Source organism: Gracilinanus agilis, chromosome 3, assembly GCF_016433145.1.
Source record: "Gracilinanus agilis isolate LMUSP501 chromosome 3, AgileGrace, whole genome shotgun sequence".
In the NCBI taxonomy this organism is placed as follows: Eukaryota; Metazoa; Chordata; class Mammalia; order Didelphimorphia; family Didelphidae; genus Gracilinanus; species Gracilinanus agilis.
Genome location: NC_058132.1, coordinates 23,216,670 through 23,243,247, shown reverse-complemented (window position 1 = coordinate 23,243,247; position 26,578 = coordinate 23,216,670). Strand labels below are relative to the sequence as shown.

Genomic DNA, 26,578 nt, shown 5'->3' with positions numbered 1-26,578 from the left:
CGACGTTTTCATAGGCCTGTGGTTTCACAAGTCCCACCCTTTCTGCTTTCCCATTGGCGAACCCTCAGAGCGCCTCTTTACATCGGCTACAGTTCTCTCCACCTCTTACCGCCTCCCCTTTGGAGCGGGCTGATTGGTCTGAGGGTGAGATGAGGCACTGGTGATTGGCGGGCGCTGGCGAGGTAGGCTGTGCCGTGCGCGATGAGGGCAAGGTCAGAGGCAGATTCCCAGAAGGCACCGCGGGTCCGGACTCGCCGAGGACCCGTACACCCTCCCCTTTCCTCGCCCGTCAGCAGTGACCCAGAATGCTCTGGTACGGGGGTCTGTGACCCTGACCGGCTCCTTTGGACGCCATTGTTTTCCCGCCGTGTCCTGGACTGTCCTTTCTCCTCATTATCCTCGCTCCCCGACTGGGGGACACCCCCGGGGCGTGACGGGTAGCGAGGGCCAACCCCTCCCCCTCCCGCGGTTAATGGCTACGAATTCAATCCAGTTCACTTTAACGCGCGTATTCATTGAGCTGCCTAAAGGTTGTGCCCCAGGGATACAGACATAGGGGAGACAGTCCTTGCCTTCCTGGAGGCCTATTCCAGAGGGTCAAGCTGGAATCGGATAAGTAAAAACTTGATCTTGGAGGGCCTCCTGGAGGAGGTAGAACCAGAACTGGCCGGGAAGGAAGGTGGATGGGGAAGCTGAGAGGAACCCCGTGGACAAAGGCTTGGAGTTGGGAAAGGATTGGAAGGTAGATGGGGAAGCATAAGGCAGGACACACAGGCGGAGACGTCAAAAGTCGTATTTATTAGGAAACATTTGTTTATAAAACCCGTGGCCCCCACCAGGGCCAACCCGTGGGCCCCCAAGGGGAGGGAGCCTGGCAGCCTCTCCCGCCAGCAGGAAGGGCAGGAGGACTAGGCACGTGTGCCCAGGGGGAGAGAGGCAAATCGATCCTCGGCCCAGGGCTCAAGTCTGGGTGCAGGGGTGTGTGTGTGTGTGTTGGGGGCGGGGTTTGGAGGTGTGTGAAAAGATCATGAGAGAGGATGGTGGAGAGGCTGGCTCTCTGAGGGTAGGGGCAATGAGGGTTCCTAAGCCAGAGGTCAGAGGGGTGGAAAGCTTCCGCCCCAAGGCCAGGTCAGAGGTCATTGTGGTCACAGTCATGGCAGCAAGTCTTCCTCCTGGGCCAGACTTGGGGTCAGAGGTCGTGGTGGCCCAGGACCCCTCCCATCCAGCCTCCAAATTAAGGTTCAGTCCCTTTTTAGCATGGTCCCTCTGGCTGGGAGTACTGGGGGACAGCAGCCAGGCTCCTGTTTTTGGAGGCCATTGAACTCACACGTACATGGCCCGAGACATGACAAAGCCCTTTCCTTGATAGGCCTCTGCAGTATTGTAAGCCAAAGTGTCGTAGATGGGGTTGACTTTGTCCAAGTAGTCTTCGTTGTCCTCCAGGGGCAGCCCCTCTTCTCCAGCAGCATCGCTGGGCTCCTCCAGGTGCAAGGGCAAGGCAGATGCCCTCTCCTCCAGGGTAGGTAGCTCGTGGTATCTGGGCATTTCCTGGGGAAGGGGCAAGGGCAATAGGAGATCTTCCTCCCTTTCCCTAGCCCCATGCTCCACAAAATCACCAGAGGGCCTTCAGACCTCCCCTCCTCCAGATGGGGAAAGGGGCATTCTGGAGGTCCTGTCCCATCAGCCCCTCGGGGCCTTAGGTGCCTTACCTGTTCAGGGGCCGAGATACTATGCTCCACAAATGGGGTCTTCAGAGGGATGTGCTCCGAGCTACCTAGGGTGAAGAGCTGAGAGGGCTGGGGGCAGAGAGAAGGGGTGGGGTGGGGACAGGTCAGGGAAGATTCAGGGGACTGGAGCCAGGGGAAGGGAACAGGGTACATGGGAGGGTGAGTGTGTCATGGTAGTCAGGACTGTTTGGGGGAATAGAAGGATGGAGAAAAAAGGGGTGGAGAGGAGAATCTTACCATTTCCTGCTCCTCCAATTTCATCTTGGGAGGTGGAGGCTTGTATGCAGGAGGGCCTTCAAGCCTGTGGGGCCGGAATAGAAGGGGAAAATATAGTCTTTCATTCCCTGAACCCTCTGCCAGTGGCTTGATAATTAAATGAGTTCCCCTCAATGCATGTCTTACATATACGTTATGTGCTAGACACCAGGGCTATAAGATTAAAGCCAAAAGAATCCCTGCCTTCAAAGAGGCACTGGATATTTGAAGGCCAGTGGACCGACGTGCAGGTCCAGCACTGGAAAGGCTTTGAATTTCGTCCAAAGCAACAGAACACGTCTACTTTGCTGGACCACAGAGTAGTCTGAGACTACACCTTATATCATTCCTCCCTTTCATGGCCAAACTCATAGAAAAAGCACATTGCATTTTCTCACAAGACATTCACATGGCAAATCCTTGTGTATTTGTTTCAGACCACACCAATTAACTGAAACTGTACCTGCTAGAGTTTCCAAATGATGCCTTGATGACTAAATCCAGGCAAATGTTCTCTGTCTCTCTAATGAAACCATCAACCCCTTCCCCTCCTGAAAATATTCCCTTCCCTGGAGTTTATGACACCGCTCTTACAAATGTTGAACAAAGACACTTAAGAAAGAGGATGAAGAAAACCTTTCTTGGGATAGAGCTGGCTTAACTCGTGTTCTGAAGAAACAGTATCCAAAAAAACATTTCCCAAGGATTGCATCTGTAGAGCTTGGTAGTAGTGATGGGGTGACAAGTTAGAGAGAGTTCTCCTATCTGGAGAAGCCAGAGAGAAAGAAGGTAGAAAGGCCTTCCTAGATGGGATTGCTTTAACTTTTAGCTAGCTTACAAAGGGGATGAAGAGAATTCTCTTCCCCCATCCTCCCAGCTTCAATGTCTCTTTTATTGTGACCTATAAACAAACTTCTTAAGTGTTTCTTTGAAGCTATGAAATATATGGCTTAGTTTATAGGAAAAAAAATTCATCAATTAACTTAAAAGAGTTCTAGAAGAGCATATATTTTGATCAGCTGTGCACCCATTTGCACGATCTCAATTCCTCAAAATAAACATGGGCACTTTAATATTAAGGGATGTTTGTATTCCATCAGAAATGGTAGCAGATGTCCTCTGAAGCTATGCTTCAGACAGATCTTTCTAAGCTCCAAAAAAAAATGCGTTACAGTTTGCTCTGGGCAAGGAGTGATAAAGAGAATTCTTAAAAAGAAAATTTGCTTGGTATCTTGAGTGAACTGAATAATGGGACTGTAGTTTCCGAAAAAGTCACAAGGTTCTTTCTCCTGGGGCTAATGGCTAAACCATTGCAAAACATTTTCTCCTCCTGGTGTTGCTATTAAATTGCCACCACCAGTAATAAATTAGTAACAATAGCAATTACTCAGGGGAAAGATTTTCAACTAAGTCTCCAGCAGCTGGCTGAAGAGCATGAGGCGGGGGCAATGCTATGTAACCCTCTGACATGTATAGACTGTGTCTTCTTTCCCATAATGAGGAATAACTTTCTCCTACTCCTCAGGCTCCCTCCTTTCTATCAGGGAGTCATTTATTTATCCCACCCCAGACAACTAGAGGGAGCTTCTTTAACTTCTGGGAGCCATAACAAATATTGTTCAAGCCATCAGAAGGGCAGATAAAGGAAGCCTAGTGCAGAGGCACGATGTTATAACCACTTAGCACCCCAGGTGACTTCAGTCTAGTCCCAGGGGACAGCCAGAACTAGGGCCCCTCTTATTCACAAAGGGAACCAAACCCATCAGAGATCCTGAGCCCAGCATTAGACTGAAATGGCCATTCACCCGTCCAGATTTGTCAATGATATCTTAACTGCTTAACCCACTAACATTTTTTCAGCCTCTCTTTAGATAGTTTGTTTTTTTTTTTTTGACCCTTACCTTCTATCCTGGAATCAATACTGTATATTGGTTCCAAGGTAAAAGATCAGTAAGGGCTAGGCAATGGGGGTTAAGCGACTTGCCCAGGGTCACACAACTAGGAAGTATCTGAGGCCACACTTGAACTCAGGACCTCCAATCTTTATTTTAAAATTTTATTTATTTTAAACCCTTACCTTCCATCTTGGAGTCAATACTATGTACTGGCTCCAAGGCAGAAGAGGGGTAAGGGCTAGGCAATGTGGGTAAAGTGACTTGCCCAGGGTCACATAGCTGGGAAGTGTCTGAGTACAGATTTGAATCCAAGACCTCCCGTCTCTAGGCCTGGCTCTCAATCCACTGAGCTACCCAGCTGCCCCCTGACCTTCAATCTTTAGATCTGGCTCTCAGGCCACTGAACCACTTAGCTTCCCCACTTTCTTCAGTTTTTTGTTTGTTTTTTTTTTTACATTTGGTATGGTTGACCGTCACTTCTGGTGTCTCTGACCAATCATTTGACATCACCCATCTCCCACCCTCCAAGTATGAGTGTCTCTCAGGACCCTTTCCCTAGATTGGTTTCTTCTTATATTTATATATGTATATAATCTATATATCCAGCAAATCTCGTCTCCTCAAGATCCTACTAATAATGCCTTATTATGGCATCATGAGAGTGACCTTGAGGGGGGCTGAAGGTTAATGTAATGCAAATTGTTACAAGTTCTAACATGCCAGAAAGGCTTTCAACCATAAAATTTAAGAGTTAGGGAGCCCTCAATGACCATTTCATAAAACCTATTCATAACAAAAAAATCTTTAAAAAACATCATTACTTTAACACATCCAAGAAGTGATCAGACCTATAAACTCTACTTGAGGATGGACCTCCAAGGAGTGGGAACCTACTACTTCCCTCTCAAGGCAGCCCATTCCAAAGGGAGAGCTTTTGGCAGCTCTGACCATTGATACATTTTTCCTGATGTCTGAATTTTCCTCTTTGCAGCCACTCACTAGGTTGCATGGAGAGCTTACTCCTTTGGGAACCATAAAACAAAGCTGATTTCTTCTTTAGATACTCAAAGATGGCCTTCATGTTCTCTCCTGAGTCTTGATTTCTCCATGCTAAACATGCTAAGTTCCCTCAGTTGAGCCTCTTGTATCATGAACTCAAGGCCTTTCCTCTTCACCATCATTGTTGTTTTCCTCTGGACAATATCCAGTCTATTTTTTTTTTTTTAAACTAGAACAGCCAACTGCTCACAGTACTTCAGGAGAGCCATAACCTCCCAGCTTCTAGAAGCTGTTTCCATTTTAAAATGTTGAATTGTGCCATATTACATTGCTGACTCATTAAATTTGTAGTCCACCCAAACCCTGACATCTTTTTCAGAAGCACTGGCTCATCATGCCTCTAAGATGTATAAAGTGGATTTTTGTCACATGATAATTTGCCCCTAGTGAATTTCACCTTATCAGGGTCCTTTTGGATCCTGACTTTGTCTTCCACTGGGTTTTCAATCCCTCTCAAGTTTGTTTTTTTTTCATCTGCAGATTGTATGAATAACCCATCTATGTCTTTATGTGCCTCTTTTTTCCATATAGGCAATTTTGTGTTTTAAGCTATTCTTTTTGTTTTACTTTCATTTCTTTTCCCCACTTTTCTTCCTATTTTTCTTCTATCTTTCTTATTTGGTTCTTAAACTCCTTTTGAGTTCCTCAAGAGCTTGTGACCAATTTCCATTTGGGGGGGGGGCAAGTTTGGATATGTTTGCTTGCTTTTCATTCTCTGCTGTTGCTTTTGTATTTTGCTCTTTTTCTCCATAGAAATTATCCAGTGTCGAGAGCTTTTTTTTTTTTTTTTTTTTTTTTTTTTTTTGCTATTGCTTATTCCTTTTGCTACTAGTGGATTGGGGGTTCCTACATTGTTGGTGGTCATTGCTTTCTTAGTTTCTGTCTCACAGGTCTTTGCCTTGATAGTATCTTCCCTTCCCTGTCAGAAACTGGAGTGAGGGCAGGAAGATCTGTCACGTTCTTTGTGTGGCAAGGGCTTTAAAGTGTTTTGCCCTGAGGCTATCCTTCTAGCACAGGGGTCAGCAAACTTTTTGGCCATGAGAGCCATAAATGTCACATTTTTAAAAATGGAATTTCGTGAGAGCCATACAGTGCTCACAGTACGGCTCCTGTAACAGCGCCTGAAAAAAAATTGACTTTATGGCTCCTGCAGAAAGAGCCACATCTGGCCCTCAAAAGAGCCAGATATGGCTCGAGAGCCATACGTTGCCGACCCCTGTTCTAGCCCCTGCTCCTTCACAGTACTGTCTGAGGTCAACCACTTTTATTAGTAACTTAAAGACATAGATGGGGAGGCAGACACCGCAGTGTGTGACCTTGGGCAAGTCACTTTAACCTGGTTGGTTTCAGTTTTCTCATCTGAAAAATGAGCTGGAGAAGGACCTGGCAAACTCCTTTGGTGTCTGCTGAGGAAACACCAAATGAGGTCAGGAAGAGTCAGGCAGGACTAAACAACAATGAAAGTGTTCATTAGCATAGGCCACACACAGATCTCTAGGACACTGCCCTAGAAACCTTTTAAAATGCTGACATGGAACACTTAGCAACTTCTCTTAAAGTCTGGCCATCCTGATTCTATTGTGCAATAAGAAATGATAAACAGGATGATATCAGAAAGAGCTGGAAAGATCTACAAGAACTGATGCAGAGTGAAATAAGCAGAACCAGGAAAACATTATACACAGTAACAGCAATATAGCAAAATGATTGACTGTGAAAGACTTAGCTGCTCTCAGCAATACAATGATCCAGGACAGTTTGGAGGAATTTATTTATTTATTTATTTTGAGTTTAAGGCCCTTGCCTTCCATCTTGGAGTCAATACTGTGTATTGGCTCCAAGGCAGAAGAGTGGTAAGGGCTAGGCAGTGGGGGTTAAGTGACTTGCCCAGGGTCACACAGCTGGGAAGTGTTTGAAGTCAAATTTGAACCTAGGCCTGGCTCTCAATCCACTAAGCTACCCAGCTGCCCCACCGAGGGATTTATGACAAAGAATGCTTTCTACCTCCAGAGAAAGAACTGTTGGAGTGAGAATGCAGATGAAAGCATGTGTATTTTTCACCTTAGTTTATCTGGGTTTTATTTTGGGGTTTTGGTTTTATATGATTATCCTCTTGCAGAAATGAACAATATGGAAGTATATTTTGCATGTATAATTCAGATCAAATTGCTTACTGTTTCTGAGAAGGAAAGGAAGGAGGCAATTTGGATCATATAACTTTAGAAAACTTATGTGGAAATTTGTTATGACCTGTAATTGGTAAAATAAAATGTCTTTATAAGAAAAAAAAAGTCTGGCCATCTGCCAGTATGAAACATTTGATAGTATTATTATCTGATCCATATCTCTCCCATTTTCTCCACAAGAAGAGATTGAAACAGTCCAAATCCCATTGTGTAAGCACTAATGCCAGACCCTTAACTTGGACTCAAGCAATAGACTGACCTACTTTCCAAGGACTAGCCCTGTTGCAACAGACTAACCTACTTTCCAAGGACTAGCCTCCTTAAGTATGGAAAGGATCCTTAGCACATGACCAGGTACTTGGCGCAATATCCTGTGGCCAAAGCAATCGGTGAAGCAAAGAAAACTACAGATTGGCCTTCTTTCCTGGGCGGGTCCCTTCTACTCCTTTAGTGACAGTGACTGAAAAGGAGGCCAAGGGTACTGAGAATCAATTTTTAGATTGTAGAAATTTAGCTGTTGCTGCCTTACATGTGACATCCTCACATAGACTAATGAGTAGACTCACTAGAGGAAGTGAATCACCAAGCTTGACGTTCCTGTTGTACATCAAGCCAAGCCTTGGAAGGAAGCTAGTGATGTGGAGGGATAGCTGGCTCTTTTGTTCTCAGAGAGGCAAATCAAGGAGCTGGCAGGGTTCAGAAATAGGAATTTAGTGGTTGGATCATTTCTTACTGCCTTGTTGTCCCCTTCTTGGAATGTCACTGGCAACAAAGAACCACAAGAAGAGAATTGTACCTTATGCACCAATATCTGATGTGGAAGATGAAGAGCTAGTGAAATTCTCCAAGACCTCAATGTTTTTGAGTTATTCAGCTGAGTGAGCCTTTGTGACCCCTTTTGGGGTTTTCTTAGCGCAGATCCTAGAGTGGTTTGCCATTTCCTTTGCCAGCTCATTTGACAGATGAGCAATGGGGTCTGAGGCCAGATTTGAACTCTGGAAGATGAGTCAACCTGACTCCAGGCCAGCACTGTATCTACTGTGCCGCCACCTAGCTGCCCCATCAGCCTGCAATAAGACCCTCCAAATTAAATCAACATAAACTTAATTGGAGAAAGAGCAAAAGATGGGAAGAGTCAGTGTTGGAGGGGTCAGGGAAAGACAGGCGAGCCAATATACTTTTGGTAGGGCTGTGATTTGGAATTATGGTGAGGAAAAAAAGGCAACAGAAATATTCATGTCCTTTGACTCAGCAATTTCACATACCGCAATGAGGTCAGACAGAAATAAAGGCCCCATAGACACTCTAATGCCCACAGCAGCATCTTTTGTGTTTGCCAAAGAACTGGAAACAGATTTAATGCCCGTCGATTGGTAACGGCTAAACAGTTTATGGTGGGTGAACATAAGAGGATATTACTACACCATAGGAAAAAAACACACGAAGAATTCAGAGAAGCATGGAAGGACGTATATAAACTGATACAGAGAGAAGTTAGCAGAACCAGAAAAAATAATCTATATAATGACTACAACAGTGTGTGAAACCAAATCTGACTGTCATAGATATAACATCACTGAGGTTAGCCTCAGAAGAGTTGTAGAGCATACAAAAGCTTTCTACCACCCCTGGACCCCAAAGGAGGGTCAAGAGGTAAGTGACATGGAAAGATTTTTGAACTCTGACTCTGCTAGCCAGTTAATTTATTATTTATCTTCCCCTGCTTAATGAAATCTGGGAATACAAGCATTCCTCGGTCTAAGTGATTGACAAAAATATTAAATAAATACCCTGTGGGATACCACACTGGCACCACTCACCCAAGCAGACAGCCAACTGTTAATGACTGCTTTTAGGATCCAACCATCCACTCAGTTTGATTTTCATTCAATTGCCCTCTTATCCAGGCCACTCTCTTTGTCTTTCCCAAGAGACTATCAAAGGCTTTGCTAAAATCCAGTTAAACTATATCTAAGGTAATTTCCTGAACAAGTTTAGTAACCATGTCAACAAAGGAAATAAGGTCTGTCTGATAACCCTTTCTTAATGAAATCATGCTGGCTAGCTCAAATTCAGCCACAGACACCAACCATTTAACCTCTGCCTCAGTTTCCTCAACCATAAAATGTAGTAACACAAAAAATAGTAGCACCCACTATCCAGCAATGTTTTAAGGATGATAGGAGATAATATTTGTAAAGCATTTGGCATAAGGGCAGTTAGGGGGCCCACGTGATAGAAATCCAGGCTTGAGTAGGGAAGATCTAGGTTCAAATCTGGCCACAGACACATCCCAGCTATGTGACCCTATGCCAATCATTTAACTGTTTGCCTAGCCCTTGCCTTTCTTTTAGAGTTGTTACTAAGACAGAAAATAAGAGTTTAATAAAAACAATTTTTTTAAAGCATTTGGTATGGTATCTTGCACATAGTTGGCGATTAATAATCTCCTCTCCCTGGCCCAGTATTTGACACTTGATTCTCTTTCTTCTGAAAAACAAGCCAGTCCTTCTCTAGTCTTGCACTATATCTCTTTTTCTCCACAGTCTTTCAATGATAGCATTAAGATCATCTCAGCAATCACCTTTATCATTTCCTACAGGATGTAGCTCTTCTGGGAAGGTGACCTGAAATTATCTTGGGCAGAAGCAAGGTCCTCTCCTTATCTCTGGTCTTACTTATCTGGGCTGTCTCCTCCCATTCCTAGTGGCTATATTTGTTTCCAGTTCAAAGATCATTCTCCTTGGCAGATAAAATAGAAACCAAATAAGGGATGAACAGGCCTGGCTAACCCCTTGTCCATCATCCACTCATAGCAGCTGCCCTCTTTGATCCTTAATCCCTTTTGCCCCAACAAAGCTTCAAAACCAACCAATCCTATATTGTCTTTAGCTTCTTTTACTACCCCCAGCAAACCTAAGTGTTGGCATTTCTATCACTGTTCCTGAAGGATTTCCACAGCCTTTTATATTCAACCTGCTTATTACTTATCTTTGCATCCATCTTCTGTGCTACTTGTTGGTTCTCTATGAATCTACTTTGTCAAAATGGTTTCTTTTTATGCCTTCAGTATTTAGTTTTTGACAGTCTTCTATCCCTCCTGGACTTCCCCTAAAGAATTTAATCAGGGGGCAGCTGAGTGGCTCAGTGGATTGAGAGCCAGACCTAGAGACAGGAGGTCCTGGGTTCAAATCTGGCCTCACTTGACCCTCATTGCCTACCCTTACCACTCTTCTGCCTTCGAACCAATACACAGTATTGATGCTAAGGTGGAAGGTGAGGGTTTAAGAAAAGAACTCAATCTACAGGTCCCTCTTTGGAATCTCACTGACCTCTGGGGTACTTCTGACTACACCTACTTTTCCTGTCACAAACTCCAAAAAGGTGTGGTAGTTCCTTCCAAAGATCCTGAAATGTCTAGCCCAGGAACCAGTTTTTTCTTTCTGTGAAAATGAAATGACTTTGACCTTGGGCCTGTTCTTTGGAGGTTCTTGTCTTGACTTTTTTTTTAAACCCTCACCTTCCATCTTAAAATCAATTCTGGGTATTGGTTCCAAGGCAGAAGAGTGGTGAGGGCTAGGCAATGGGGGTGAAGTGACTTGCCCAGGGTCTCACAGCTGGGAAGTGGCTGAGGCCAGATTTAAACCAGGACCTCCTGTCTCTGGGCCTGACTCAATCCACTGAGCCACCCCGCTGCCCCCTCTGTCTTGTCTTGAGGAATCCAGCAAGGCCCTCTGCTGTTATCATCAGAAGATATTTATAGCATGGAGTTGGCCATCAATGTGAGTCTTCTCTTCCTTTGACATGTCTTGGGTGATCACTATTTGCCTGCATCCATGGATCTACATTTAGCCTTTCCTGGAGGATATGAAGCTACTTCTTTCTCAGCTTTATCCCTCCTCTTGAGGAAGAAGCTCAGATCTGATTCTTCAGATTTTCAGTGGACTTTCTTCTTCCTGAGACAAGTCAGGATTCATCTCTGCCTCTGTAGACCCTGCTTTACTTTTCTCTTTTCTATTCTTTTCTCTTGTCCAATAAGGACCACTCAGGTCCTTATCATCTCTCGCCTCTACTATTGGCGAAGGTCTTCCTCCCCAGGCCATTTAGTTGATATTCCTCAGGTATCCTTTAACCACGTCGTCAGACCTAGCTTCTCTGGCTCTTGTTGCCTCTAGGAGGATACAGACTCTTTTATTTAGCATGGAATCTCATGGTAACTTGCCTTCGGTCGGCTTTCACCGCAGATCTCCCATCATATTCCCCTGTGCGCTGTGTTCCAGCTAAAGCAGCCTCCTTGCTGTTTGCCACAACCAACATTCCAGCTCTCACCTCTGGGCCTTTCTAGGGGTCTCAAGTCAATCAGCACCCTTCGAAAGATGAAGTTTATGTGCCAGGCTATACACTACGGGCTGGAGACACAAAAGCAAGAACAGTCCCTTCCCTCAAGGAGAGAGTAAACATAAACAAACATTCTCTGGGTGCAAGATAGCTACCTTGTATAGAGAAACACACAGGATACAAGCTGAATCGGTGGGAGATGAGCTGGAGAGACCAGACCGGGAAAGGCTCTTGTAGAAGGAGGTTTTGGACCTGAGGTAAAGGAAGCCGGGCCCAGGGGGCGGCCTAAGAGAGAGGGGGGTCCTATGCAGAAGCCCCAGTGCATAGAGGCCTGGGGGAGAGGGGAAAGTCAAGCATGAGACCCTGGACCAGGAGGAAGGAGCCAGCCCGGCAAGTGCTTTCCTCTCTGAAGTTATTTCACTTCAGTGCTTCTGTCAGAGGCCTCCTACACCAAGAACTGGTAGGACTCCCCCCCACCTGCCTGAAATTACTTTGGGTCTTTTTTGTATTGACAAAGTGTTTACACATCGTTTCCCACACTGGTCCACAACTCCTTGAAGGCTAAGGCGGGAATCGTCTCCTCAGGGCCAAACACAAATGCTTACGGAATTAAATCCTTCCTGTTTTTTAAAGAAGTGCTTCATTGTCCCCGATTCCCTGGAGAGTGAAGAGGTATCCCCTAAGACCCTTTACCTTCCCTTCCAGGAAGGAGAACAGCTTGCCCTTTGCCTGCGCATTACACGTGTGTGTGGACCCGGCAGAAACACCAGCCTCGCCACACACGAAAGTCATTGCAAAACTGCAACCTAAGGGGGCACCTTGGATGACCTCTTGGGTAACTCAGGAATAGCTGAACAAATAGCAGCATAGGAATGTGTGGGAGCATTGTTGTACTTCAAGAAATGATTCCAGGGAATTCTGGGTAATATGAACCAATCCAGAGAAACATCACCCAGCCTGGGTGACGGACAGATCAAAGGAACGCCCAACCCTGCGCCCAGATGAACCAGCACTGACCTCTTGAAGGGGCAGAAACCGACCTTGAGTTAATGAAGGAGAACAGAGGGTGGGTAATGACGGGAAAAAAAAGGCCATTGTGACCCCCCAAATTCCCAAAATAGCACAGAAGGAAGCCCAGATAAGCAGGACTATTTTGAAAGTAATATACTTAAGATGGAAATTCATGGTTTCCTATAGAATCTAACTTTTGTGATTAGTTGGGTCTATGGAGATGCCCTTTTTGGGCTTAACCCCTCCCCATCAACAAATTTTGCCTAATGATAACCCAGTTACTATTTTTTTTTAAACCCCCACCTTCCATCTTAGCATCAATACTGTGCATTGGCTCTTAGGTAGAAGAGTGGTAAGGGTGGGCAATGGGGGTCAAGTGATTTGCCCAGGGTCACACAGCTAGGAAGTGTCTGAGGTCGGATTTGAACCCAGGACCTCCCATCTCTAGGCCTGACTCTCAATCCACTGAGCCACCCAGCTTGCCCCCCCTCCCCCAGTTACTATTTTTCTTGGTACTAGTTCCCCTATAGAACAAACAGATCAAGACAGAATCCAGTGTTGTCACTCTCTTTTCCATCTCTTTAGTATACTTTAAACATTGATAATGGCCCCATTTCTACCCCTTCTCTCAAGAATCTATTATCTCATTTACTTCCTCTCAAGTCCTTCTGCTTAGTGTCCTTGGGCTTAGTCTCCTACCCGTTCCTTGGCTCTCTTTTCTTCTGCTCCTCCAACTCAACGCTCTGACCTCCTTAAACCCAAAGTCTTCTGATTTAGGATGAAAAATGCTTAGAAAGAAGTGATGGAGTCTGAAAGCAGACGGAAGCAGACCATTTTCTACTTTGTTGATGTATGAGTTGTTGTTTTTTTCCTTTGGTCAGAGTGGGGAGGTCTATGTTTTCTTTCACAACATAACTAATATGGAAATATGTTTTGCATGATTGCACATGTATAACATATCAGATTGCTCACCCTCTCAGGGAGGGGGAGGGAAAGGAGGGCAAGAATTTGGAACTCCAAACACTTAAAAACACGTTAAAGATTGCTTTTACGTGTTAATTGGGGGAAAAAAAAATAAAACAAAAAAAGATGCTGTTTTCAACTTCTCACTCTTCCAGTTTATTTGCCCTTTTGTTCAGGCAGACAAGAAACACAGCACCTACTCTATATAAGGCCACTGTGATAAGAACTAGGGTTACAAAGACAAAATCTGGAGCTGGGGGAAGGGAAAAGAAGAGAAACAATAGGCTGAGTTAGAGGTGAGCCACTGAGGGAAGGGATTGGGAGAGGATTCCGACAGAAAGTGCGACTTAAGCTAGGTTTGCAAGGAATCCAGGGAAGCAGGGCAGCCAAAATGAGGAAGGGGAGAATACCTGCCACGGAGGGATGGGATGAAACTACCTGGAGTCAGGAGATGCAGGGAGGTCAGTATTACCGGGCCGTGGAATGTATGATGAGAAAAGACTCGAGGAGTGTCAAGATGGGAAAGGTTTTGAGTAACAAAGAGGACTTTAATATGTATTTTGATCCTGGAGATGACAGAGAGCCACTGGAATTGATTCAGTGGGGGTGGGGAGGTGGGGGGGTGGGTATGCCTCAGGAAGATCATTTTCAAAATTCCAAAGCCCTTCAGTCACCTTGGCAATTCCCCTTTTTTGTTCATGCTAAAGCCTCTTTCTCTCAGCCTTCTCCTGAAGCTGGGCAGTTAACTGGTTCCCAGTCTGGGAGTCATTTCTGAATCATCTATCTGGGTACAATCAGACCATTAACGTTTTAAAGCAAAGATAAAAATTAACAGCTGAGAAGAATAAAGGAAATGTTATACTGGCATGGGCGCTGCACCCCGAAAACCATAGAAGTGTTTCAGGCAAACTATAAGCAGGGAAATTCCTTTGCTCCCTCCTAGCCTTGTGACTCCTAACCCCAAACATCTGATAACTCCTATAAGACCTGGAGAGGATCATCCTCCTTGGATGGTCCTTTAGATGGAGAGAGAGAGAGAGAGAGAGAGACAGACAGAGACAGAGAGAGAGAGAGAGAGAGACAGAGAGAGAGAGAGGGAGAGGGAGAGAGAGAGAGAGAGACACTTTCTTGATATCATCAAGTTGTATCTCAGACATCCATCAGCTGTCCCCTAAACTAGGAGGATCAGCCCCTATGTCTTCAGGCAAACCTCCCCCCTGCCCATGCCTCAGTGCATAGCCCTCTCTAAGGTCACTTCTTCATTACTGTAAAAGAGTATAGAGACCCCAGAATTGATGTTATCTAGAGGGGAGAACAGCTTTCCATCTATGCTGTTCCACCTAGGAGGCACACTTCCACCCAGGCTGTTTTTTTAATTTTAATTTTAATCAATTTCTCTTTTTATTTTTAAGCTAAGTTTCAGTGTTGCATCCTTGCAAAAGGTGCCCTTCCCGAACCCCAGGGGCTCACTGCAAGCCTCCCACAACGATACAACTGAACTAAGTTCTAAAAAGTCAGTGCCAAAGTTAAGAAAAAAAGTTAAACTTATTACTATTTCCTAAAAAAAAAAAATGAACTGAGGGGGCAGCTGGGTAGCTCAGTGGATGGAGAGCCAGGCCTAGAGATGGGAGGTCCTAGGTTCAAATCTGACCTCAGACACTTCCCAGCTGTGTGACTCTGGGCAAGTCACTTGACCCCCATTGCCTACCCTTCCCACTCTTCTGCCTTGGAGCCAATACACAGTATTGACTCCAAGACGGAAGGCAAGGGTTTAAAAAAAAATGAACTGATATGGCAGTTAATTGACAAGGAGGAGACTAAAGGAACCTAGTGACTACAGCCATCATAGGATCAAAGGTAAAATCATTAGCAAAATCTTATAGAAGTGAGTGGAAGACTATGAATGAATGGTACCACCACCTCATAAAAATGCAAGAGCTAAAAAAAAAAACAAAAAAAAAACCCAAAACCTGTTGTTCACTTTAAACAGCCCAGATGAATGAAATTACAATTTAAAGATAAACAAATTTTCATAGGAAACTTGGCGAGAAACTGAATTAAATCAAGTCCTAGTAAAGAAATTTAAGGCTGAAACTGGGAAGCAGAAAAAAAAAAAAAAAGAAAAAATCTGTAAAGATTTCTATGAACAAACTCACATTAGAACTTGACATCACAGTCCCTAATATACTACATGAAGAAAAAGTGACAATTAGAAACACCTCCCCAAATCAGAATAAATGGACCAGAACAAGTAGGCAGAGGAAAGATAGTTTGAGGGTGATGCAGTTTTTGTAGTATGGAAGGATTTTTCAGTTGTTTGACTCTTTGTGACCCCATTTGAGATTTTCTTGGCAAAGATACTGGAGTGATTTGCCATTTCCTTCTCCAGCTCATTTGACAGATGAGGAAACTGAGGCAAACAAAATTAAGTGACTCGCCAACGGTCACTGTGTGGAGTGAGAAATTAGTGTGTTATTCTTAAGTTATGAAAAGTTATTAATATCTAACAGCTGGTGTCCTCCAACCCCCCATTCGTACCAAAGCTTTGCAGCTTTAAGGAAGTCTGGAAATCTGTGGTACCGTGACCCATCTTGAGTACCCCTCCTCCTAGGAGATTCTCCTATCCTATCTTGGACTGTTGAAGCTTCTAACAGGAGGTCAAGCCCAGTGGCTTGAATGATCCTCCCTCAGCCCCTCCTAGATAAGCCAGTCCCCTCTTTGGGTCTGCTCCAACTCCCTGGTCATTCCTATGAAATATTGATTTGCTGATGTAGCCCCTGTGAAGCTATTCTCCAGTTTCTTGAGGGTGTTAGTAAGCTTGAATGTGTTCATTGTAAAGCCAACGTGGAACTATTCAACACGACTGTACAACGTGAAAGTCCTTCTGGGAGACTTGATTACTTCAGGACTATAAAAAGGGGATTTTTCTGTGAATTTTGAGGCCACAACTTGAGGCAGCGGCCCACACTTTCTCTGTAATCCCTTGGGTCGTCGACCTGAGACAATTCCCCTCCCTCACTATCTCTCTCAATAAAGCCTTATATTTAAGTTATTATTTTTTTTAATATGGTTACATGGATTCATGTTCTTTCCCTCCCCCTCCCATAGCCAACGAGCAATTCCACTGGCTTTTACGTGTGCCGTTGCTCAAGCCCTATTTCCGTCTTATTCACTAGGGTGACTGCTTAGAGTCTACGTCCCCCAAAGCCTTTCATTTTAAAGGATTGGCATCCCTGGCCATATCTTTTTTAAAAAGTGGTGAGAGCTTTGGAATTTCCAAGGCCCCCTCAATTTCCACCCCCACCACAACCAGCTAGGAAGTGCCTGAGGCCAGATTTGAACTTGGGAAGATCCGGCTTTCTAACTCAAGGCTGGGCATTTTATGCACTGTGGTGCCACCTAGCTGTTGAGGGATAGGTGCTTTTTTTTTTTTTTTATTTTAAACCCTTAACTTCTGTGTGTTGGCTCCTAGGTGGAAGATTGGTAAGGGTGGGCAATGGGGGTCAAGTGACTTGCCCAGGGTCACCCAGCTGGGAAGGGTCTGAGGCCGGATTTGAACCTAGGACCTCCCGTCTCTAGGCCTGGCTCTCCATCCACTGAGCTACCCAGCTGCCCCGGGGTTAGGTGCTTTTAAGATACCTGAAAATGGGGAAAGCTAGCAACTCTGTGACTCCCTAAAAAGTTATTTTTTTTTCAGGAGAACCAAAGGGCTACCTTTATAGCCCTCTATGGATGTAGAGGTAGAAAAGGCAATAATGAGAGCTGATGAGAAAGTTGGCAAAAAGATATGTATTAGATGGGGAAGATCTGTGCTGGATGTGATACGGCTATCAGAAAGTCTGCTGTTGGATTCACAAGCTCTGTGAAGGCGGGGAAGACTGGGAAAACAAATTCAGGGACTAATAAGAGCAGACCAAACTACCATCCTACAGTTTGATCTAGAGATATATAGGTCCAGGCCTTGCGCCAGGGCCAGGCACCGAGTCACTTGGGCCTGGCTGAGGACAATTGGGTTCCTGCACTGACCTCCACCACAAAACAGGGTGCCCCTAGGCGCGGGGTGTCCTGCTCTGAGTGCTGACATGCTGCCTCATGGTCTGCCACCCCTCCTTGGCACCTCCAAGGTTCTCGCCTTGGAGCTTTCTCAGGGGATTTGTATAAATGGGAATTCTGTTCCTTTGAATTACATCTCCCAGCATCCCTTTCCTTTTTGTCCCCAAGTTGCGTGCCTGTGTTGTTTGTATACAGCTGTGTGTAACCTGGCTGCGCGGCGGGGAAAGCTGGCTTTACTCAGGCTTTTCTTCCCTAACTTCAAGTTATTATTAATAAACTCGAACAAATAGAATACTCGGAGTGCTTGGATAGTAATTTTTTTTTTAACCCTTAACTTCTGTGTATTGGCTCATAGGTGGAAGAGTGGTAAGGGTGGGCAATGAGGGTCAAGTGACTTGCCCAGGGTCACACAGCTGGGAAGTGTCTGAGGCCAGATTTGAACCCAGGACCTCCTGTCTCTAGGCCTGGCTCGCCATCCACTGAGCTACCCAGCTGCCCCCTGGATATTAATTTTTAATCTTACAGATCTCTCCTGGTTTTGCTTTCTCTTCCTCCCTTCCAGGGACTTGTGTCTCTGGTGACCTCTGGTTGTACTGGGAGCCTAACATGTTGACACTTAGGGGGCCACCCTGCTAGTTTCCCTTGGATTTCTGACTAACCTCTTGTGTTGTTCTGGGGCTTCTTTACAGAATTCCCTTATTCTACTTACTTTCCATAACTACTGGATTTCTCAATTGCCGTCGGGTCTGGTGTGAACTTCAGGATATTGCTGGAGTTTGCTTATGGAAGCTGGGTGGTTTGGTCTGCCTCCCAATTAAGCCACCATCTTGACTGAACCCCCAAATATTGAGGATACAAGTCCTCACTGTGACACGCTTCCTAGCTGTGTGACTTTGGGCAAGTCACTTAACCGCAATTACCTAGCCCTACCACACTTCTGCCTAGGAGTCTTGGAACCAATACTTAGTACTGATTCTAAGATGGAAGATAAGATTAAAAAAAAAAAAAAAAAAGGAACTCTGTGCATTTTATTTGCCGATGATGAAGAATATGAAGATTTTAGGGGTGGTAGAGCCAAATGCCCACTTAAAAACTCTTCCAACAAAGCCTCTCCCGTGTAAATACAAACATGTGAGCTTCCTTCTAACGGTGGACCATTATCACCAGCAGAAGCATATCAGGGGAGACTTTCTTCCTAGATCTTATCACAGAAACCACAGCTAAGCCCAGAAATATTGCAATCGAAGGAGACTGCAGAAAAGCTAAGCTGATGCCGAGATGAGCAAAGAAAGATGCTGAGATGAGCAAAGTACGTGGAGTCTACAAAAGAAGCCCTCAAAACCCAACAGTGTTTCTATAAAAAGATAGAGATGAACAAGTAGACCTCAAACTTAATATAAAGGAAAGGTCACTGCCATCGCCAGATGGCGAGGCTTTAAAGAGAGGTCGATAAATGGAACAGAACTTCCTAATCCCATGTTTAATAAATTATGGAAGAAAGAAGTCCCTATCTGATAAGAACTGCTGGGAAAGCAGGCTGGCAGAAATCATGCTGACGACAACACCTATCTTCCAAAGGACATTCTAAGTGGGTATGTGACCTTAATATCCAAGATGGTGACATTAGAAAAATACGAGAGAGACGGACAGAGCATGTTACTCTTCATAGCTATGGGCAGAAGATGTATTCATAACCAAAGGATAAAGAAAGTCACCTACGATGAATTAGATGATTTCGATTACATGAAACTTAAAAAGCTCTTGCATAAATTTAATGTACCAAGGATAAGAGAAAGGGTAGAATGGGGGGGGGGGGATTTGAATTTAATTTTTTAATAAGGGCTTGCTAATAAACAAGATATATAAATAAATACAATAGAACAAAAGCAGAGTTGTCAAAGGATATGAACAAACTGTTCTTCAAAGGATTGTGAACCATTAACCTCTGCACTAATAATAAGGGAAATTCAAGTTAAAATAAGCTTGAGGGGGGCAGCTGGGCAGCTCAGTGGATTGAGAGTCAGGCCTAGGTTCAAATCCGGCCTCAGACACTTCCCAGCTGTGTGACCCTGGGCAAGTCACTTGACCCCCATTGCCCACCCTTACCAGGAGTCAATACACAGAAGTTAAGGGTTTAAAAAATAAATAAACAAACAAAATAAAATAAGCCTGAGGCTTTACCACATACTCTTCAAATTGTTAGATTTAAAAGTTGGGAAAAGTCAATGTTGGAAGAGTTGTAGGAAAGGTAGACACACTTATACATTGTTGGTGGAGCTATGAATACAAGTATTTCAGAAAGCAAATGGAAATTATTTAAATAAAATGACTTAAATGTTCATCTCTTACAACCCAGAGATTCTGCTACTAGGTTTATACTCCAAGGAGGTCACTGATAAGAAAGTTCCTATGTACCATAATATTTAGAGCAATATTTTGTAACAGCAAAGAATTGGAAAATAGATTGGAGAATGGCTAATTAAATTGTGGTACGTGAATGTAATGGCATATTACTGTGCTGTAAGAAATGATGACTATAATGATACATGTAAAACCTAGTGGAGTTGCTCATTGGCTACAGGAGGGGGGAGTGGGAGGAGGAGGAGGGAAGGGAAAAAACATGAATCACAGAACCATGGAAAAATATTCTAAATGAATCAATTAAATAAATTTTTTCAAATAAAAGAAGAAAAGAAATGATGACTATAGAGAAACCAATGGAGAGCTACATAAACTGATGTAGTGATATAAGCTGAACAAAGAAAACAATATATGACCTGACTAGGACACAGCCAATGGAAGATCTACTACTTTAAGCCTTTAAAAATATTTTCTATTCTATGGGCTGACTCCCTGGAGGAGGGGAGGAAGAGATACTGGGAGAAGTTTCGGTGATGTACGAAACCACAAAAGGAAGCATTTGAACAGAAAAAAAAAAAAAAAAAGAATTATTGCAGAAACCGCTAGATGGGATCAATAATACCTCAAAAGAATTTGGCTTCACTGTCCTCACAGGAGGTAAAAAAAGCTCATTTTCAAGGCTGTGAGAGGCACCTGCATGGACAACCTAAGGAGTGTGCTTGGGAGCAGCTAGATCTCGGTCAGACACAGAAAATGGACAATGATTCGGATCTAGAATTATGAGTTATTAAGTGAATCTGATTAGGAAATTGCTCTGCTGCCTTTCCAATCCCAGATTTCTCTCTGACATCAAGATCCATCTTTTCAGTCCCGCTATTCTAATGGTGGTGGTGGGTGGCTACAGACCATGTTATTGACCTTCACAAACAAGGACTAGCACTAGCCAGGTGGCTCAGTGGATAGAAAGCCAAGCCTGAAGTCTGGAGGACCTGGGTTCAAAAGCGGCCTCAGACACTTCCTAGCTGTGAGATCCTGGGCAAGTCACTTAACCCTAGTTACTTAGACTATATCATTCTTCTGCCTTGGAACTGATACTCAGTATTGATTCCAAGACAGAAGGGAAGAGTTTTTAAAAAATGAAACAAAACAAAACAAAGGATAACAACAATAACACAGGAGGTGTCAAACGTGCAGCCGCTAGTCCAGGACCAGATTAAAATGTAACTGGGGAATATTTAACAACATTCTTAAAAATACAATAAAACCTAGATAATATTACATTTTAAAACCACAACTTCACGCGGTCTGGTGGTTTCTGTTTAAATTTGGCACCCTACTATATACAATATCCAAAGAATTCAAAAGGAGGACTAGTCTGAGAGAGGAACAGAGCCTGCTCCATAAAAGGGCCTACAGAGAAGAATGGAATAGAGGGTGGTAAAGAATGTTGGATGAGTACAATAAGAGGGAGGGCCAGGGCCACACTGATAAGATAATAGCTGATGTTATTTATAGAATGCTTCAAAGTCTGAATAGCTGGGACATTCCCTCCATTTTGCTACTTAGGAAACTGGGTTTCAGAGGGATCAGGTGACTTTGCTAGAATTCCACAGCTCTTAAGCATCTGAGGCAGAATTTGAAGGAAAGTCCTCATGATGGGGTAGCTAGTTGGCTCCATGGATAGAGCCAGGCCTAGAGACAAGAGGTCCCGGTTTCAAATCTTGCCTCAGAGACTTCCTAGCTGTGTCACTTAATACCCATTGCCTAGCACTTACTGCTCTTCTGCCCTGGAACCAGGACACAGTATTGATTCTGAGACGGAAGAGAAGGGTTTGATTTTTTAAAAAATCTTCCTGACCCCCAAGTTCAAGGATTTGGTTTTGGTTCCACGTGATCAAAGAATAGCAATTTTTGATGAAAATCAAAGATGCGTATTTCCCATAGGCCAGTGGGGCATATTGGGCACAAATTGATAAGAAGCAGTCCTGGTCCTGAGGATGTCAGAGGAGTGCGTTGGTCATGTTATAGAATCACAGAATATTGGCAGGGACTTTAGCCACCATCCTGGCCAACCCCTAAAAGAACAGGATGCTCACTGTACCAGAGTAAGCTAAGATCCCCTTGGATCTTGGATCCACCTGGAGATCCCCAGTGAAGGGCAGCCTACAAACTACCATTTTGGAATGGGCTCTCACTGTTTGCCTTTGCAGCCTCCACCTCCCATTCTTGGTGTCTTTTTGGGTTAGAATTTTAGTTTAGTTTGTAGTGCACAAATACCAAAATTTTGGTAATTTTGGCTTTGTGCAAAGGGGGGAACTGTTATGAGTAAAATGAGATTATCTAGCTACTCTCATCTTACTCATAACACCTCTGGCACAACCTGAACACATCGAATCCTTCTTCCACATGACACTTGAGACTTTAGTGCAGGTATCATGTCCCACTTCTCACTCCCCATTCTCAGCCTTGTCTTCTCTAGTCAAGAAAGGCTAACTAGGGCAGCTAGTTGGCTCAGTGGATTGAAAGTCAGGCCTAGAGATGAGAGGTCCTGGGTTCAAATGTGACTTCAGCTACTTCCTAGCTGTGTGACCCTGGGCAAGTCACTTAACCCCAATTGCCTAGTCCTTACTGCCCTTCTGCTTTGGAATCAATACACCATATTGTTTCTAAGATGGAAAGGAAGCGTTTAAATTTAAGGAAAAAGAACAAACTAGCAGCCAACCAGCCTACTTGCTCAGTTGCTGCCCTTGCAATGTAAGGTCATCTAATTGGGGGAACCCCCTAGAGAGGAGGGTGTACGGGGGACCTGCACAAGAGAGTCAAGGGAGGCGAAACCGAACAGGAATGAAGATCCCCAATGGTGAGGCCCATCCAAGGCCAGAATACTCAAGACCCACAAGGCACCTCTACCTGTCCCATGGCCATCTTCAATTCAGCACATCTAAGAGAACTAGCTTTGCTCCTCCTCCTCCCCCCTGAACTTGCCCTCTCCTCTAAGCTTTCCTACCTCTAAAGGCACCATGATCCTCTTTCCCACCCAGTTTCCAAAATGACAAGGAGGCTCCGGATCTTCCATGTCTCTCGCCCCCACCAGAAACACTGATTTCCGAAGTCTTGTCAACGAAATCGCCACATCTGTAACATCTGTTCTCCCTTCCCTACTCTCACTGCTGAAGCCTGGATCCCCTGCGGTTCAGACTCCTCCAGGAGACTTTCCTCCTTGCTTCCAGACTCTCCTCTGTCCAAACTGCACTCCACAGAGCTGACAAAATAGTCTTTGTAAGGCTCGGGCCCGACTACTATGCCCTCTGGCCCCCGTTCTAAAACCGCTAGCAACTCGACTACTTCCAGCATAAAATATGAACTCTCCCGTCTGGTTCTCCAGGGTCTCCCCTATCTACTTTTTTTTTTTTTTTTAACCTTTACCTTCTGTCTTAGAAGAATTGATACTGAGTAAGGTAATGGTCAGGCAACAGGTTAAGTGACTCTTTCAGAGTCATACAGCTAGGAAGTGTTTAAGGCCTGATTTGAACCCAGAACCTCCCATCTTTAGCCCTGGCTCTATCCACTGAGCTACCTTGCTGTCCCCCTTTCTATCCTTTTAAACCCCATTTCACATTACTTCCTCTAATTCAGTCTCTGTTCTAGCCAAACTGAACTGGTAGTCATGGCCTTAATTCATCATTCTATCCCACAAGCCACTTCCCATGTCAGAAACACGTGCCTCTCCTTATCTTTGGCTGCTTGAAGGCTTACCTCCAGTTTCAGCGTGCTCTCCTGTGGCATTTCCTTCTCTGTAAATATTCTCTCAGAAGAGTTTCTATTCTTGCCTTTACACCCAGTTTGCCTTTTCTTTTTAAACAAATATTTGTTTAATTGAATTGAACCCGGAATGTCAGAGCTGGAAAAAGGCTCTTAGAAACCAAGCCCTTTCCATTCCGTTTGACACTGTCCTCATTCTTTTGTTTGGTCCTGTCTGACTCTGAGTGGCCCCAAACACTTTTGTCCGGGAGGTTTGCTCAGCAAAGATCCTGGAATGGTTTGTCATTTCCTTTTCCAGTTTATTTTACCGATAAGGAAACTGAGGGTTAAGTGACTCGCCTAGGGTCATACAGCTAGCAAATATCTGAGGCCAGATTTGAACTTAGATCTTCCTGACTCTAGGCCCTGTACCACCTTGCTTCCATTTCGTACTAGGGGAAACCAAAGACCGCAGAGAAGAAGGGACTTGCCTGAAGCCACCATTATTATAACTGAGACTCAAAACCAAAGCAGGACTCTTTATACCACCCTTCTCTTTCCCTTGGAGTCACTCACTCATCTTCCTCTTCTTCAGGTCTTCCCCGGAGCTCTTCCTCTTTCCGCTGCTGCCGGCAGATCAGGATAGCAGTGGCAGCCACGGCCAGAGCAATGATTGCTGCAATGATGCCACCAATGATGCCACCCGTGGCACCAGCACCCGCTGTGTCGGGAGACTCTGCCAGAAGGAGAGGAGTGGGGTGAGGTGGCTGTGGGGGGTGGGGTTGGGAGGGGGCACCGAGGAAGGCTCAGTCCTCCTCTCCCCCAGTGTAGACATGTCCCAGTCCTGATGGTGCCCGGCTGGCTCACTGGGGGACCTTAGGGAAATCACTTACTGTCTCTGATCCTCGTTTTCCCCTTTGCTAAAGTAGACGGGGCCATCACTGCCACTGTCTGCTCTTAGGTCTCTTCCCAGCTCTGATATTTGACATAGAACCAAGAGACCTCGATTTCCCCCTCCTGCTCCCCCAGCTGCCTGGGTAACTCATCTCCTGTGACCGTGGGCCCTTGGGGGCTTGGGCTCTCCCCAGTCCCCCTTCCCTTCATCTTCTCCTTCTCCTTTAAGGCTAAGGCCCTAAAAGGTAAATTCTGCCCCTCCCCCCCAATCCCAGGAGCTTGAGCTAATAAGAACTTCCTTTCCTGAGGTGAGTCACTGAAAATACTCTTGTGGCCACCACCCCATTATGCCTCCAGAGAGAACAGAAAGACAGACAGACAAAGGAGGGAGAGGCTGAGCATGTTTGCAGAAGGGGAGGGAGGAAAGGAAGCCAGCACCCTTCTGAGGGATTCAGGCCTCTGCCCTCACCTCCCTCAGGGACCCAGGCTCTAGATCCCTCCCCTGGCCCTCCCCAGGCATCACTCCTTCGGGGTGTCAGCCATCCAGCCACCCTCCTCTTCCCAGCACGGTCCATTTTCTTAAGGCATCCTGTTCCCCCTTAGGACTCCAGGGCCTACACAAAGAATCAGCAGACCTCTAGTGACTCTGGTCCCCCAACACCCCTCCCTGCTTGGGGCTGCCTCCCCACCCCCAGAATCTAGCGCCAGCAGCCCTCCTTCAGGGACCTGGGAATCTGGCCCCTCCCAATACCCCCCCTTCCCGCCTTGGGAATGGGACAAATCACAGAACTCCCTTTCATCTTCCTCAAAGGTCCTTTATTGAACCCTTGGGGTGGGGTGGATTGGGGAGGGAGGGAACCCTATATGAAAATATAGTCTCTTTGTGTCTCCTCCCCAGAGTTCCCTGGGGAGACAAAACCGAAAGGGCCGCCTGAAGCTCCCTTTCGCATCCTATTTGTTTCGAGGGCACAGGAGGTAGAGAAGACGAGTCCAGTGTATTCAATGTGCCCCGCTCCACCCTCTCCCCTACTTTCCCAGGTCCCAGTCAGTCCCCGCCTCAAATTCCAGGAACCAGGGGGTAGCAGATGAGCTCCCGTGTCTTTCCAGTCTGACCAGCCCATCCGGTGTTTCCCTCAGGTTGAGAATCCCTGAGGGAGGCAGGAGGAGGAGAGGTGTGTATGTGTGGTTACTTGGCCCCAGTCCAAGAGGGTGTGCACGGTGGCTTGAGCCAAACTCGGATCTCTCCGGGGGGCTGGGAAATAGGCATGTCCTGGGGTCACACGTAGACTGCCCTTCGGGAGATGAGGGAGCCATCCAGCTGGGACTCCATGTCATCCTCCGCCCCTGGATGGGGCAGCATGAGCCTTCCCTCCTCCTCCTCCTCCTCTTCCTCCTCCTCCTCCTTCTTGGTTGAACCAGGGGCTGTAGGGGCCCAGAGGACTGGCCCCCCATTGCCGAACACCTGGGTCTTGGGGTCATAGGATCCCCCAGCTCCTCCTCCAGGGCTCTTCCTTCTCCGTCTCCTCAGCAGAACGAAGGCCATGGCCCCCCCGGCCAAGAGCAGCAGCAGCAGGATCCCCCCCACGGCCCCCCACACCACTGGACCTATATCTCTTGCCGAGGCCCGAGGGGTGTCTGGGGAGAGAGAAGCAATGGACAGGGGAAGGGAGAGAGAAAAAAAAGGAGACAGGGTCAGGAGGGGGAGATGACGAACGGGACGGGGGAGTACATGAAGGTGAGGACGAGGGGCCCTGGGGAGAGAAGAGAAAGGAGATGACTGAGGCCCAGAGGAAGGAGAACGCAGAGAACACAGTGCGAAGAGAAGAAAGCAAAGGAATGGTGGAGGAAGCGAAAGGAGGGAGGGAGGTCTGGAGGGAAGAGAGGAGGGAGGGAGGGAGAGGAAGGCCATTGCTAAGGGAGGAAGAGCAAAGGGTCCATGCAATGAGAGACGTGAGAGAATTAGGGAAGAGACAGGCTGGGGCAAGGGGCAGAAGCGAGGTGGTGGGAGGGTAGAAGAGAGGATAGAGATGGGAGATTGCAATGGGAGGAAGAGAGAAGGGAGAGGAGGAGGAAGAGAGAAGGGAGAGGAGGAGGA

General features: G+C 45.7%; 1 protein-coding gene across 1 annotated transcript in view; it reads right to left on the bottom strand.

The window, feature by feature from the left end:
* Positions 1–776: 776 nt before the first annotated feature.
* Positions 777–26,578, bottom strand: part of NECTIN2 (nectin cell adhesion molecule 2) — a 182,918-nt gene continuing 157,116 nt past the window's right edge. The window contains exons 6-9 of the mRNA XM_044667278.1: positions 24,166–24,325; positions 1,965–2,028; positions 1,710–1,796; positions 777–1,548 (exon numbers count right to left, since the gene is read on the bottom strand). Coding sequence (XP_044523213.1) covers positions 1,324–1,548; positions 1,710–1,796; positions 1,965–2,028; positions 24,166–24,325 — 536 coding nt within the window. The 3' untranslated portion in view covers positions 777–1,323. The remainder of the gene's footprint in view (positions 1,549–1,709; positions 1,797–1,964; positions 2,029–24,165; positions 24,326–26,578) is intronic.